The 17,438-nt window shown below is 41.0% G+C and overlaps 1 protein-coding gene across 1 annotated transcript in view; it reads right to left on the bottom strand.

Annotated features, from left to right (window-relative positions):
- The window catches only part of TAPT1 (transmembrane anterior posterior transformation 1), a 443,118-nt gene that overhangs the window by 161,892 nt on the left and 263,788 nt on the right, over positions 1-17,438 (bottom strand). Inside the window, exons 8-9 of the mRNA XM_085642381.1 lie at positions 6,115-6,195; positions 5,837-5,946 (exon numbers count right to left, since the gene is read on the bottom strand). Of these exons, the coding sequence (XP_085498507.1) occupies positions 5,837-5,946; positions 6,115-6,195 (191 nt within the window). The remainder of the gene's footprint in view (positions 1-5,836; positions 5,947-6,114; positions 6,196-17,438) is intronic.

Here is a 17,438-nt window from a genome sequence, read left to right as displayed (position 1 = left end):
GGCTTTTTAATGGTCGCAAATGGCCCGATTCTGAGAATTGTGCTGTTTGCGACCAGGAAAAAGCTACGTACACATGGCTCTTAGTTATAAGACCTCTTACGTTACACACTTTTGCAGCCACTAAAATACTGTCTCAGTGCGCACCGAAAAAGAAAAGTTTCCACACCTGAAATCAGCCATAATATTCACTCTTAATCTCAAGGCAGTGGTGCATGTGGCGCGTTCACGGTTTTCAGTGTCTGTGAGTTAAGCCCCCTCAATACTTCAGCTTCCCTGCAGCTCAGCATACCACCCACACTGCTCCACACTTGAGTGACTTTTGGTATGCTAAGTAATTAGCGGGATATAGCTCAACCAAAGAATTAAACCTTCTTGGTCAGCAAAATGGCCTCCTCAATACCATTATTTCCTTCACAGGCTTTGAATAGAGTGCTTATATGACAAGCTGTATTGTCCTTCAGAGTTAAATATAGGACCAAGATTTCCTTCAGGGTGAATTGCTACTCTTCTCGACCCTTATTTAATTTTTACGTATGCCTGCAGTGACCGACCAAGTGTATGGAGCTCCTAAACAAGCTACCTCGAAGTGTTTGATATTTACACTTTGTAAGTCTATGCTCTCCACCCCATTAGTTCACATTTTTTCCTCCCTCTTAATTGCTTTTCTAGTTTGTGACTCTTCAACTGCTCAGAAGTGAACAGACTCTCAAACAACACAAAGGGTCATTGCAGGAGGCCCTGCAGCCTGATCACAGCCACCCCCATAGCATTCGGTTTCTGCCAGTCTCTGTGTCTATGCAAGTGCATGTCCATTTTGCCATAAATACATTTTTATGTCATTATGAATGTGACCAATTGCAATTTCCAGTGAAAGGTGGTGGTGCCTATCCGATGTATTCAATATACAATTAGAATAAATTAAAGGATCTAAGTAACATGGAAAACAGTGGATGTAGGAGAGGACAATATAACAAGTGATAAGTAAATGTTGAAATAAAAACAGAATATCAAGTTCTATGGAATGGAAACGAAACACCATACACAATGCAAGTGCTGCTGTGTGTTATTGCCAAATTTTAACAAACACACCAAAGACATGAACAGGTCAAGATGGACGACAGGTACTTGCAAGACGATAGGAGCCCTGCACATGAATGACATGTTTGGTAAATTCGAGGGGGCCATGTTGACATTCTAGTGGGAGGAGGACAATTATAATAAAGCAGAATACCTAAGGCAACCAGGGGCATGGTGCAAATGCCCACAGATCTCAAACACACTTGAAATGATGCTAGACATGATTCAACCAGAGGCAAAAGATTTTACCCGGCAATATGTGGTGAAATGCTTGAAAACAACCTGTAGTGGGAAGCAATCGTGGAAGGCCTCATTAGGTTGAATGGTTAATATGGAAAAAGTTGATGCCAATATGAAAAACGATACAATCATTTATGGGAACGAAATTGAGTCCTTATTTACTAATTCACACTTTGTGAACTCCATATAAACCCCAACGTGCAAATACGTAGTCAGGCAGGCTCTGAGACCTAGGAACGAGGTAACTGATTGATAGGTCACAGGTGTGGTGGCACGTAGCCGGCAGAAAAATGCATAAACATGAAACCTTAGATTAATCTCACAATTAGGTGCAGCAACACTGCAATGGTCCAGGGAGATTGGCCTCAATAAAGCACACATGGCCGAGGGGAGGTGGGGGATGGGGGTGGGGGAAGGTATGCACGCTACCTAAACACATGAGTTGGGAACATATAGCTAATCAGGACAAGGCACATGCAGTGGTCATGCGCTCCCTATACCAGACATCTGGACAAGTTACCCACTGGCCACATTGTGTCCACGCAAGGTCGAGGCCCACCTGTACTCTCCATTAGACAATTTATTACTCCAAAGGCAGCAATTTAAATACCTTACATGCATCACCGAAAATTCTTAATTACCCACGATCAACTGTACAAAAAGAGGCAGCAGACCAATTGTAAATTGAGACAGTCCTCAGACCCTGAGCCTGTAACTATTCTCCCGGTCGCTCTGTTTAATTAAACAAACTGTTGCTGTTTTGACAAACTCCTCTGGTCTCTTGTTTTCTTCAAGGTATTTTATGTTCAAGCAACATATTTGTTTTAGCTACTCCTCCATGTTTTTGTCCCTCCCATGGAGCATAGCCTATTTGCCACCTCTCTGACTGGCTTTTTAATTTCTTTCCCAAGAGCTTTTTTTCCAGGAACTCTGTTTTTTTCATTTTCCTGAAGCACTCAATGAGAGTTCATGTTGTATCCAGCTATCCTGCTTATATGCTTCTTTTCCCCCATAGTCGCTCCTAAACAGTGTTTTTCTGTGTAACCTCCTAGATAGTGTTTCGCCAGTGTGCTTCTGTCACCTACTCCCATTGCTCTCTTGTGCTTCTGTTTATGTTATTCTTTTAAAATATAGCAGAAACTCAGCTATAGGAGGATTGACGTGCTTTACATTGAGCACCAGATACGTATAGAAAATTAGACACGGTCACATTATTATTTTTAGGCACAGGACAATAAGTGTTGTGCCCAGAATCATAGTATGTTCAGCTGACAGCAGGACTCAACCCTGGGTTCTCATTTTGACAGTGGGTGGCCCTGGCCCCAAGGCGATATTCTGTGTCCCCTCACACTGCTCGCTATATTCCTCATCTCGTCCATGTGCTTATCTCGGTCCTTATCATTGCCTGTTCACAGTCCCCGCAGCCCTCTGATGGAATCCATGCCCAGGACACTTGCATCCCCTTAATGTATAATAATGGACATAGGATTTATTAGTGACCCTTTAAATAATAAAATGACCGCTGATAATACAAATCAGTTTCAATACTGCAGAAAGTAATTGAATTTGTTTCACCAACAGCCATTTTATTATCAAATAAGTATAGCTCGTAAATCATCTGCCCAATGCTAGAGCAAAGTACCCTTTAGACTGAGTATGCTATTTGCACATATTCCAATCCAGCCGGGGGTTGTGCAGGGACAGTGAGCGGCCTAGCGCTGCAGTGCATAAGAACACGATGACCGTTGCGAAACATAACAGTTTATCTTAGTATTGGGTAAAACAACACACAAAATGCATATAACTGAGAAGAAGCAGTTTCCTGACTGCAGAATTCATGGTACATGCTTTTCAAAATATGTTGTATGAGTACATCTGCTAACATGATTCACTTCAGGCTGTGTGCATCTGTTTTGCCTTTTTCTTTTTGGCCCTCCAGAAAGCCTGGGGTGTGTTTAAATTAATCCTTCACTAACGCCTCCCTTTTAGGTTTGTGATGCCAGCCATGGTTTTTTTTTTTTAGACCAGCGCACTTCATTGCAGTTCAGCTAGTTAGCCCCACTTCCCAGGGTGTCCTGCCAGAGCCATGATGAGCGGTATTTGTTTTGGAGGACATGGCCCACAGTTAGGTCAACATTAATCACTGAAGTGCTGAGCATTTTTTGCGTCTCACCTCTAGAGGACAATATCAAACTTTCAGTGGGCTTGGAACCCGACCACTGCCAACCCATTGTTTGGCTTTATGGTCACGCCCCAAGTGCTTGCTTTTTAGGTTGAAAGAAAAAACAGTGGTTCTGTTGGGTATGCGTAGGTAATGTCTTGTACAAGTAATTCAATTATCTTATTTCTTATATATAATCCTCACATGTAACACAAACAATTGTATCCATAAGGAACACACGAAAGAGAACAGTTGGATGGGTAATAAGTTGTTTTATATAAATGTCATCATTTATAAGTTACCCATACTTGAATAAACAGCTGTCAATAAGGTGAAGTTTTAAGGTGAAAAGTGATCAAGTGACATATCGTGCTCAGTGATACAGTGGAGTGCGTGTTATGTACAAGGCGATTAAAATATGTACAAGGGAAGGGAAGGCCAGACTGAGGACAATGACTTTGCTGCTAATCCAATTTTAATTTTTTGCGCAGAGCCTTGATGTGGACCGAGAAGTAGCGTCGACGTTTCAACCCAATCTATGCACTATTGAGTGGTCATTGCGGGTCTTCATCAGGGCAATTGGGGAGAGGGGAGGGATGACAGCCTAGTGCAACCAGAGTGAATCCTGAGTGGTTAAACAATTGGGCTCAGGTGTGCGTAGTCCTGGCCCCATCACATTAATTCCAGATGAAGGTCATGGAAGTGGGAAGCAATGGGTTAAATCCGCTTTCCCGAAGAACAGAGGCACGCAATGTCGGGCTGGAAGTGGAGTAGAATTGGGACTCACTTCTAATGAATTGTAATCCGCGGCAGGTTGCTTTCAAGGAGCGTCGGGCCGCTGCCATCTGTCAGTGAGCCTCTCAGTGAATGACTAGCTTTTTAGGTCGAGCCTACTAGACAGCTCTGTGCTGTCTGTTGAAGTATTGTAAGCTTACCAAGAACATACAGGTATATGAAGCTCATCCATTGGTTGGCTTTACTGTCACTCATTTGCCTGCTTCTTATATGATGGCGTGCCTATCTGGTGTCTATCCCGCCCAAGGATTTTTGGCTTAAGCACTCTGCGAGAGTGCATATGGTTTCTATCTGTTTCCACAGTATGCAGTATGCTTCTCTTCCCCTCTTCAGTGCTCTTCTCTCTCTCACCTGTGTACTTCTCCCTCACCCACTCCACGTTGTCCTCTGGCCAGTTTCTTTTCCTCGCCCCCACTCTCTATGTTGGTTCCTGTAGTTGCAGCCTCCTCTCTCATCTGTTGCTTCTCCTTCCGACCCCCATACTTCCCTGTTGCTTACTCGCGTTTGTGCTTCTACCCCATGTGCTCCACTTCTCTCTTGTTCGTTCCTTCTCTTTCCCACCCTGCCCTTCATGTTGCTTCGACCACCTGCGCCCTCCTCTCTTACCCAGTGGCGCTCATATGCTGCTTGCCACCCACTGGTGCTTCCATTAAAAACAAAATTACAAAATAAATTGCTTACATCATTTTATAAGCATGTGCGCCTACAAAATTACGCGAAAGGGTTTTTTTAATGTATTTTTTAAGCAATACTGGTCAGCAATGGGGATGTCGCATGGCTAAAAACCTTTGGTAAAGCATATAGGTCACAAAGATGAGACCTACTGGCTTTGCCAATACTTGTTTTACATACTGCGGGATATGAAGATAAACGTTGTTTATTGAATCTATGGAGCAGTGTCTGCCACATCAATAGCTTTTATGTTGGGGCTTCATCCCTCATTTTTTCTCCTAAAAAAGACAAAAGTTTGGCTCTTGGGTTGCAGTTTCCTGTTCCCAATGCTTGCGCTTTTAAAACAACCATTTCACGATGGCGCTGAGCATCCTACACAGTGCTGGCGGCATGCAACAGAAGATGCTTTTGACTAGTTGGGAAGTAAAGTTGCATTATCAGCAAATTTCGGCTCATGGCTCTGTTGTCGTCACTATTACACCGTCTGACCACTACATCCTGGTCAATACACTGCTGTGACCAGAAGCAACTTTTTAAAATCCTAACAGGGCAAGTACAATAGTGCGACGGAAATTAAAGCAAAAAAAAAATTCTGTTTTCAATGGAATGTTTACACATTGTTAGGATGAAGGACATTTTAATTCTAATGTGCTGAGGCAGTGTTTGCAATTAAGCAATAATTTCATGCATTACGTCGGCCAGTGAAACTTTACTTATTATATAAAACATGAAACGTACAATTATATTTTTAGTAACAACTAAATAAAGATTTTTGGGATTCTCTTCATGGTGCCACTTATATGCAAGCGTGTGTGCATGAAATGTTTTAACAAGTCTAAGAAGCAGACAATTTTAAACATCAATTGCAGTAATGCTCAACCCGCTACGTACGTCTGCTGTGATGTCATTGAATTTCGTGATAAAGGCATGCTTTACAATATCCACTGCTATTTCAGATGCTATCACCATACAAACATCTGGGAAGAGCACCCAAAGATGATCTGAAAAACAAAAAAACAAAAAAACATGTTATATCAAAATCGTGCTACGCAAACAAAACAAATGATAGACGGAATGCTGAATAAATCATACATTCACCCCCGGTCAAGAGATCTGGGTTAAATCGTGAGCAAAACAGATTTTATATTTTGAATAGATGCCATAAATACCTGGATTCCATGAGAACTGTTCCATGTTTCTGAGGCACACTATAAGCAACAGTACATAATTGGTGAATCTTTCCTTAATATCTGGAAAATATAAAAACACATTTGAGAAACCTAAATTGAATCACAATGTCTTATAAAACTGAACATGTGCCACTGGAAAACAATAATACATTTAGCAACGACACTGGTTCTTCTAACTTCTCCTCAATGTAACTAACTGGCAGTAAAGGTTTACAGTTAAAATGGCTGGAAAGAATTTTAGAACCTTTCCCTCCGTTACTCACAGGAGGTATTTTGCTTCATCTCTGCTCTACTTCTGAAGAGTTTTATCGATAATTGTTAAAATATTACTTTATCCACTAACTACTCAGAGTATATTTCAAACTACATACTTTTGTGTCCTCAATTTTAACAGAACATGTTTTCTACTCATCATGAAAATGCCATTTTAAACAAATGCACTTTCTGGACAAGGGAGGTGACAGCAAGAGATGGATACAATGAATGTGTCCATAGTCTAAAGGCTAATGATTGTGAAAACGTAAGATGTTACAGGACTTATCTAGCAATGCGAAGCATGCTAGTTGTGTGACTGCACAGGAAGGACGTCGATAGAAACCCCTCCATATTTAGTAGGGGAAGGAGTTCTGGGGGTACCATATGCAGTAAGAAACCACGCTAAAAGTAAACAGTTGGACCTAACCGCTAGGCCACAACTCTTCCACGTGGGCCAACAAGCCAACCACAATGTTGTATCTCTCTTATTGGGCTGACTGCTGTTCAGAGTGTTTCATAAATTCGCAATGAATTGCCTTTGCATTAGACGCCAACCACACTCCAGTAAGAAATTATTACAGGATGCCCCATTGTGTAGGCGGCAGACATGTTACTGCTGTCTCAACCGATCCACCCTGGGCATAACTGGATCCGAAACAGTAGTTTAGGGCTGAGCACTAGAGGCCTTTTCTTTCAGCTTCTTGCAAATATATTTAAAATAAAATGAATTGAAGAGTATTCACAGAGATTGCAGAACAAACTGGGCACAATGACACGAATCTATGTGGCCAAAATGTAAATAGCTCCTTGTCCCTTCAAAAGTTTAGTGAGTCCTTCCTGCTAATATATCAACAGGAAGAATGAAACCAGAAGTGTTGAACCCTTGCCGCTTGTGGGGTAATGCATGTATTAAATCCTGATCATAGGAGGTTTATCAAACGTCACAGCTCAACAATTCCGGGGGGCAATGTGTTTACAGCTGACAAGACATTTGGAACATAGAGCGAAGGCTATCCTGACACAGCTGAGGTGATTTGCTTTAACAAATAGCTAGTTATAGTTAATGTCGACTCGAAATCTATCCAAATCCCCAGCTGCAAATATCTGTACAGGGGATAGACGTGGTAAACTCATCGATTCTTTTAGGCATAATCTAGCATTGAATGAGATTCAGTTCAAGAGACAAGCCTACTGCGAAGGCAGAATTTGAGACTTGTAATTGATAAAACATGTATAAATCTAGATGGCACACATAATTTAAATGCCCCGTTTGCTACCAAATTAAGTCAAATAGCGAAATCAATTATTGGTTCTAAGGTAAGAAGAGGCACACAGAACTTACCTTTAGAGATTCAAAACAAAGAACATATACTTTCAAGATTAACATTTAAAAAATGATTTTAGGGCAAATATCAGATTTTCAAAACTGTTCAATCCACTATAATCTCGCCAATTACCAGATGGTAATAAATTTGCACAGTGTGCAGATATCCCACCCATCAAAATGCAGCAACCTCCGCTCTTCATGAAGGCCAAGAACATTTTGAGTTATGTTACAAAGTTGTTAGCACATATTATTTCAACCTACAGAGTCCTTCCTTCAATGTATGGGAAGCATTGTCTCACAGACTCATCTTGCCGGTATTTTGATTTACGAGCTTTCCCACTGCGTATGTTGCAATGCATAATGAATGCTAACTTTGAAAGGCTTCACATAAATACAAACCACTGTATAAAACTGTACAGTGTTTTTAAACTACTCAAATTAATATCGGTCTAGTTACTTATATGCAGTTTTATACTGCGTGAACTAGATCCAAATAGGAGTGCGAGCCCTTTACATCAGAACAGTTTCAATGCATAACCACTTTAGGTTTGCTAGGTAACAATTTACTGAGGTTATGTTAACAACCAGGCAAGAAAGGCAGTTTGTCGTTAAGATTCTTCAGTCAACTGAAGTGAAATGAAGAAAAAGTATTTCATGTCAATGTCAAGACATCGAGTCTACCTCTTCTAGGTGGGAGCAGCTTATCGGGTTGGTGATGCCGCAGCCCAGTCCAGGTTCACCTGCTATTTATGCTATCAGGGACGAATTAATCCATTCAGGGGCCAGCTGAATTGGATCCCAGCATTGCAACAGTTCAGGGTAGATTAATGGCAGAAATTAATTTGATGGTGGAACTTTCAGCCATGTTGTTTAGGGGACTAGAAGGGACAAATGAAGATCACAGGGTTAGGTGAAGCCTGGTAGGTCAAATAATCAGAGATTAGGATGGTTCATTATTAGAGGAGGAAAGCCCACATCAACTTATCAGCTAATGTGGATTGGCCGCCATTTTTCCTTCAAACATGGCGGTTGAATTTGGACGTTGTTATTCTATGCCAAAGCGAAACCGTTAGTTACTGGTTTACTAGCTGTAGATTGTCCACCGCAGGACATGGTGACCTCCATGAAATGCAAGCTTGCAAAGAGATAATGTTGCTCCCTCAGATGGCAGCATCTCTTACCCAGCTTCTATGAGGTGAGGTAGTGAATACTCGCCTCCCCGTCCACTCCTTTACACATTTTCCCCCCACCCCCAAATCTTCAGTCACAAGGGGAGGATCATCTAAGTTGAGCTATAGTCATCTGGTGGGTCCCACGGACAAGAGGTACAGAAGTTCTGATCGCCCCACCAACCCCACCGCTCCAACTCAGCAGGCTCCACCGCAACCATACATATTGCAATTGTCCACATGAGCTCCAGCAAGGGTTTTCCGGTGTCCCTGAAGCCTTCGTCATCTCTGTGAGCCACAGACAGATAGTGGGAACAATCAAATTCCCTCAGGTGTCTGGAGGCGCTCCTGATTCCACCACTGCTGTCTTAAATGAATTAATTAGCAAATTTAAAGAAGTAGAGGTCGGCCCGAGTGACTTGAAAGTAGTGATTTTTTGCAATGGAAACCGATTTTACTCACCTTCAAGGAAGTGTGCATTAAATCAAATATGCTAAAGGGGTCTGCTTTCAGAAACTAATCAACAGATATATTAATTGTGCTTCAATATCCATGACCCTGACAGAACTGATTAAATATTAAATGACATGATCACAATCTAAATATTGCAAGCAATTGCATGTTATATTATCAGAGTAATCCTGCAAATAACTCAACAGTTAGTGAGATATGGCTTGAGTGTCTATGGACTGAAGCAATTAAAAACTCCACACCTGTGTAGAATATCGTCCCTGACTTCCCTAACACTGAACTCAATAAATGCATGAAATAACACTGCATAACTACTAGGACAATTAGTTATCTGTAGTATATCGAAGTTGCATTTATAAAGTCCTTCATATCCCAGTTGAGTCAATAAGGCTCTTACGGAGGATAAGCTGCACACTACTTCATAGGTTCTAGTTCGGTGGGAGAGTATGTGGTTTTATAATGGCCAATGTGAAAAGTGGCTTGATGATGTAGTTGATGATCAGAATTGTCCTCTTATTGCGTCATACGCTGCTGCATGTAGTAGAAAGAAGAGAAGTGAGAAGCCACTTAACGTATGGTTCTATCTATCATCCTTGTGTGGGGGATTGATTCTGTTTTTTGAGTGGATACTGTGCTGAATTATCTGCTAGGAAATTCCACTTGGTCTTGGATTTTTTTCAGTTTGTGCCAGAAGTTCGAAAGTTTGATGTTTGTATAGAGAATGACATTGCACTAATGCATGACAATCAGGAGGAGTGCCATACAAGTGAGAAGGGTTCAATGGAATATCTTCAGCTTTTTACATCTATGGATGACGTACCAGTTTTGGTTCGATACAAGGTTCGATACATCTGACAGCTAAGGCTACGTTAGCTGTCAGATGTATCGACGCTTCCCTGAAGCCACCGGTTACGATTGAACCTTGTGTGTTTCGTTACTGATTTATCAAAGATATTAATTGCCTATGGTACTGCCCTATTCCCAATGGAGCGCTGCGGGCCCACACTTTCATTTTCCAGCACGAAGGATTCCTGCTGATGCTGGTGCTTCCCCATACCCCCCCTAACCATCTGGTCCTGAAGAAGACCCCACCTCCAAGACTCACAGTTTGCTGGTCCCCACAGGGGTCGAAACGTCGACTTTTCTTTTTCTTTCCATGTCAAATCTGGATGACAGTGATATAACTGCATCCACTGTTTATGTTCTCGCATTGATTGTATTTGCCAGAAATCTGGCAGGATAGGATGTCAAAAAATTCAATGTGGATGTATATATATGCACTACCTTCCCCATGCACATCACCTGCACTGACCCTAAATTCTGCACTTTCACCTTGCTTGCACCTGTTTTACCATAATTGTGATTATGACATTTAGTCTGTCATGTGAACCATTGATCTTCTGACAACCCTGGTCCAATTAATTAAATCAGATTGATTCATCGCAAATGATTTTTGGTGGTATTATAATTTTTGTATATTAATTACATATGTGCTTTCTGATACTTTGCAAATCATTTCCACTGTGACTACTATGGTTGTGTACCACTATCTAACCGAGTCCAGTGGTCTATCGGGTACCCCATTGATATATATAACTCTGGAGGAGGGCAAATTTCCTGGGGTCATGGGCTGGTAGTTCTTCTAATCTCCTCATAATTAAGATCTCAGTTTTGGAGTTTACTTTCAAGTGGGTCCTTATCATCCATTGGCCCGGAAGTGATGACCTAGTTCAGAAGCAATTAGATAATTTAGATTTTCTGGCTGTAAAATGATCTGTATGGCATCAGGCTAATTGTCCCAAGTTTCACTAAAGTACTTGATGAGGTCTGGAAGCAGGCTGGAGTAGACTTTAAAGAGGAGTGGATAGATTATCAATCCTTGTAGTCCAGATGCGGTGTGAAAATGACTAAAGTGAAAGGGGGAGCAAAGTAATGCTTGATCTGGCACAAGGCTGGAAGAGATCTATTCTACTGTTGTATGAGGATGCCAAGTTCCTCTAACCTCCGAAAGAAAGAGGGAAGGGTGGGTGGACTGTCTGGGAGGCAGAAGACAGGCATGGCAATAGTAGAGCAACCACTCAATTGGTTGGCAATTGTGGAGATCATGGTGGATTCAGTACCTCTGCAAGGGCAGAACACAGTTCATAGATTAAAGATTAGACGGTTTTCTTCCATGGAATTGGAGAGTCAAGTGAAGGCTGTTAATTTAATAAGTTTTCCTTAGAGGGGTGCTGGAGGATCAATAGAATAGATATATGGCTGGATCAAGGTTAAATTTCTTTTAGGTCTTGAAGTATGAGATTAGGAAATCGCTGAGGATATTTCCTGGAACCTAAGTTTTGATTAGCAAGCTTGGGTCTATTGTGAGCAAGTCATAGTTGGTGGTCCTTGTGGAGGTTTTGTGGGGAACGATCCGCCATTAGTAAATATTCTATATTTCTCAGACAAAATGGCCCCTGGTAGGCACTGGCCCAAAAACTTTGAGTGGCCACTGCACCCCAAATATGGCATTCCTTTATTACCAACCACTTCTTGAAGCATTTTCCTGCCTTGCACTAAGACACTTGCAACCATTACAACAACACAACCCTTGTTATAAATGTACATATTTCTGCAGATATCCATGCAAACCAACAAGAGATTCAAATTAAGAAAGGAGATGACAGTATGTTGATTATCTGCTAATATTCATAATGGTGATGAACGGTAATCATTTTATAGTGAGCAGTTTAAAATACCTATAAGTAAAGTAGCACCTACAAAGATTTTACGGGAGACTCCATATGTGATTTTTGCTTTCAAACAATACTCTTCTCCACTTGGTTACCCAGTTAGTTCCCAGTGTGTATTGGCAAACAAGTCCACTTGATCGCGTGTTTATCTAGGTGAAACATCACTTTAAGAATAAATTCTCGTTCATCTCAAGAATATACTACATTGAAACGATCAAAACTATTTCTCTTTTCATGTGTACATCCAATGTGTTTTCTCTATCATTCAGTAGATAACAGGTATGAACCTATGGCTGTTTACAATCTAAAGCAGGACTGGCCTTTAGCATGTTAGAGCTGGGCCGCCGTCCAGGGCGCCAACAACCTGGTGATTCAGGAGTTGCCTGGAGCAGTCTCCTTCCGCCCTGAACCCGAAGAAAAGTGTGCTTAAACACGGTTTCTGAAGGCTGCTGTCACCCATAAACACATTGTGTTTTTCTTATGTTGGCACTTCTCAATCCTAACTCTCTCATCTTCTTCCTAACCCTTCCATATTTTTTGAGAGACAGATAATTAAAGAGGATGAGCAGGAAGGAGTGCCAAATTTGATTTGAACACTGTACTATCTGAGCAAAGGCTGCTTTTGATCTAAAGAATTTGGTGTGAGTTATGCACGGATCATGGTCCATGTCCTATCTCATTGCTACACACTCCTGAGAGCTCGACTAATTTGTCATAAAGGAAAGAAACTGAATGCACTGATAAAATCGGGGTATATTAGTGTTTATTTAAAATGTCAATGCCCCCTAACTTTACGATGTCTACATTTCTCCACACACACTGGAATATAATATGACAAAATAAGAACATTTTCACACTGTGATGTCTAATGCGGGGACAGTTGCTATGGAGTACGTGAGATGCATATACTGAAGGCGCAGAAGGGAATCGATGCAGCTGGTGCACGTGGGAGTGAGAAGACAGCAGGTAATGAGCGGTTGTTTTACATTAAAATGCAGAAAAGAAATGGTTTGATGTGACACCTCCATGCAGTTAGGCTAGGGTGCTGACCCCTAGGTAAGGACCAGTCTAGCTGCACCTCATGGTTCAACTGGTAGTAGTGGATCAGTGGATCATTGAACTGTGCATAGAGAAGTATCATCGAGGGAGGGCCTCCTTGGCTGAGAAATCTCTCCCTACCACAAAGAACCAGTAGCCTGGACGTGCGCCCCACCGCTCTACCTGCAGCTAGAGTTGCAGACTGACAGACTAGCCAGAATTCAGCTTCAGCCAAGAAGATACTGAGAACATTTCAACCATTTAGAAAGCACAAAATGCAAATGGAACTGCCTCTTGACTTAAATATTACATGATAGCATGACGTAATCAACAGTATTCGGTTTATCACAAACCATGTGACAGCAGCAGATGCTTTAGGAGCTGTAAAAGATAGTGTGGAAACTGCTGGACGTGGGAATAGCACAGTTGTCTGAATCCTTGCAGTTCCTTCCTGGATTCCCATTGACCCCGCCCAAAATACGATCTCTTCTCCTAGGCGCAACCACCAGATCGACCTCCTCTAGGCAAAATGGACGATTTGAGATGCACATTTCACTGCACCCAAGTATCTTCTCACCTCCCATCCTTCTTTTCCAGTTCTCGCTCCTGTCCACCCACGCAGTCCCAATTTGGCTTCCTGTCCCAGGATGCTTCTGGGATATAACACAAGAAAACAATGTACGGAGAGGCAAAACAAAAAGGAAAGATTTTTTGTACACTTGTAATGCCACAGAATGAAATCAGGAGTCTTCGGTGTGTCTGCTGCTTCTTTTTATTTTCAATAACACTGAGGTGCGAGACAAACACATTCAGCCAACGCATTTCACCCTGAAAAGGGCTTCATCAGGGCTGCAAAGATTAACAAAGACATCTTACAATAAGACCCAAAAACACAAACAGAACACAATCTCTAACAAACACTTGACACAAATGATATGTACCAGAAACTGTTACAATGAGTTTGCTCATGTTACCGATTTGATTTCACCAATCATCGTTTAATTTACTGTTAAATTAAAGTTTATTTGAAAGTTATTCAGATGCTGTTTTGTGTATTCTCATGAAGAAAAAAGGGAAAGACACCAAAAACCCAGAATGTGTGTGAAACGAGGAGCAATACAGAATAGTGTTAATACCAAGTGCCAACAGAAGAATCAATAGAAAGAAAAAAAGTGTTTGCTACCAAAAAAAGGAGGCAATTTGCCAATACATAAGATCATTTTAACTTCCCGTGCCACCAGCAAAAACGTACAAAGAGATGATAAAAGTTTGCAAATTTGCAGAGTAGAATAGGAGATCAACTGGTTCCCTACCAGTATTATTTGCATAAAGAGCATCACCTTCTTAACATCATTATGACATACTGCAAAGAAAGTATACATACGATCCGTACCACTAAGTCTATTATTTCAGAAATCAATGCCACCAGGCACAGTTCAATCTAGGGGCTAATATATAGCAAGCATCTCAACGTACCTCAATTTATAGGCACATAACGTATCCAAGATGAGGAGATAAAAGCAGTAGAAACCGTACGCAACCGAGTAGAATTTCACTCCGATAGGTGAAAAAAGGCTGAAAAACAAACATATATACACACAAATGTCAATCACACACAAAATATAGACCACTGAACGCTGTTTCTAACCGGTGTACACAGAGTTCATATCCAAGAGAATGTTTTGTTAAGAGTGCCTGATCTAGCACCAACCAAACTGGTGCCCATGTCCTTAACCCTCGCAATCTGAGGCACAGTATACTAGTAGAGACAAACAGAAATTACAGCAAATAATGCATCTCATTGTCAGAATTTAACCCCAAAATTACAGCCCTCAATTTGCAAATCCAATGAGCCTCATTCTGTCTCAAACGCAACGCTTTGTTTCCACCTCTCCCATCAGGAAGAACAGTCTATTGCATGAAACCGAAAGTTAGAGCGGGAGGCACTTGCATCACACAGATGCGAACTTAAAGCATTCTTGTGGTCGTTGTTTAGACATGGACGCCTATGTTCTTGAATGCGTACTCGTAACTGTAACTCTACTGCCAACATAGATCTTGGAACACACACATTGGATCACATATGCTACATACGTGGACTGACAGTTCAGAAATTGTTGGACATGATATATACTTTTGTTGTTATAGGAAAAGCTAAGGGTCTTATTCATGCCCAAATGGCAGATATTACAGTTACCGCATGTGTGGAAGCCTATTGGACGTTTCAACCAGGTTTCGACATTCTGTGAATGGACTGCAGTATAGCTCGGACACAGTACCTCTCTCAATGTCTTAGATCTTTTAGATGTAATGGAGGGTTTTTTGTTCAGAAGGGGAGCAACTCCTGGTGCCCCTTGTAGAATTTTCCAATGTTTGTGTAGTATTTTAAACAGATATTGATTTATCTTGGAATAAGTTGTGATAAATGATAAGCGTTTCTTGGAGCTCTTTTTGGATGTGGTCGTGAGTGTATCAGCTCGGGTGATGAGTCGGACCCATCTCAGTGCCTGATTGAGATCCTGTTTCCTATATCCTCTTGCCTGTAAACGCTGTATAGAGCCTCTAGCTTGTTCCTCAAACTGTGTGTCATCGCTGCAGTTTATACGGACCCTTATTAGTTCACCAAAAGTAATAGAACGTATTGGAAAATTCTACAAGGGGCACCAGGAGTAGGTCCACTTCTGAACCAAAAAAACCTCCATTACATATAAAAGATCTAAGACATTGAGAGAGGTACTATGTTCGAGCTATACTGCAGTCCGTTCACAGAATGTCGGAACCTGGTTGAAACGTCCTATAGGCTTCTACACATGCGGTGACTGTAATATCTGCCATTTGGGCATGAATAAGACCCTTAGCTTTTCCTATAACAACAAAAGTATATATCATGTGAAACAATTTCTGAACTGTCAGTCCACGTATGTAGTAAATGTGATCCAATGTGTGTGTTCCAAGATCTATGTTGGCAGTAGAGTTAGACAGTTATGAGTACGCATTCAAGAACATAGGCGTGCGTGTCTAAACAACAACCTCACGAATGCTTTAAGTTCGCATCTGTGTGATGCAAGTGCCTCCCGCTCTAACTTTCGGTTTCATGCAATAGACTGTGTTCTTCCTGATGGGAGAGGTGGGAACAGAGAGTTGCGTTTGAGACAGATTGAGGCTCATTGGATTTGCAAATTGAGGGCTGTAACTTTGGGATTACATTCTGACAATGAGATGCATTATTTGCTGTATTTTCTGTTAGTCCCTACTAGTATACTGTACCTCAGATTGCGAGGGTTAAGTACATGGGCACCAGGTTGGTTGGTGCTAGATCAGGCACTCTTAACAAAACATTCTCTTGGGCATGAACTTGATGAAAAGTGATAGTTGAATTTTTCCTCTCATGTGAGGTCTTCCACATTTGAGGAAGATTAATGAATTTGAATGAAATATAGGTCCTATGTTCTTTTTGATTTTGGAAGCATGCAACAGTGTCAGCGATTCATTTGTTTATTATAAACATTTCTGTTTGTTCAGAGGAAATCACTTATGTGTTCTTCAAAATGGTATATTCTGGAATATTTTAATACTTGATGTCAACATTCTGTGTATTTCACGTAAAATTTGTTGTGTAAATGATAAATTATGTTACATATGTGCAACGCAATGTAGAAAAAGTTATCGAAAGTTTTTTTTGGCTCAAATCTATCTTTTTTAATGTTTTTATATGAAGGTTTTTTTATTAATTATAAACAGACACATGAAAAAAGTACCATCTTCACCTTCTATTTGTGACATATAGCTGCCACGTTTGTTTCAATTACTAAATTCTGGGTGGAGTTGAGTTTTTTCTTTTTGCTTTCCTTTTTTCACTTTTCCGTTTTTTCTTTTTACACGCAGTGTGGTAATTACACTTTATCACTCTTAATTTGAAGATGCATTTCAAAGAATGAGATATTTCCCATAGTCGTGTAATAAGTGACTTGTCAATGTAATATGAGTTTTTCTCCATTGTTATCAATCTTTGCGAAATGTGGAGCCTTAATAGGACGGCACTTTCCTTCTTTCTTCATAACCCCACCTTTACAATGTGTAGTCTAGTCGGTGGCTTTCGTTGGTATGCCCTGTATTGACGATTTTTTGGTTGTGGCATAGCTAACAAGAATTATGCAAAGAGAACTGCTGGGCATAAATGAGCCTGTGGAATGTGTTATTCTTGCTGCAGATAATTTTAGTGCGGTAGGCATTGAGGAGTAAAAGTAGCTGTGACATTACGGTAATAATTACCAACAAAGCGCAAAACGTCATGTTTGAAGTATGCGTTTA

The sequence above is a fragment of the Triturus cristatus genome, chromosome 2_2 (genome assembly GCF_964204655.1).
Source record: "Triturus cristatus chromosome 2_2, aTriCri1.1, whole genome shotgun sequence".
NCBI classification, from domain to species: Eukaryota; Metazoa; Chordata; class Amphibia; order Caudata; family Salamandridae; genus Triturus; species Triturus cristatus.
Note: the sequence above shows the minus strand (reverse complement) of the source record. Positions and strands in the feature narration are given on the sequence as shown.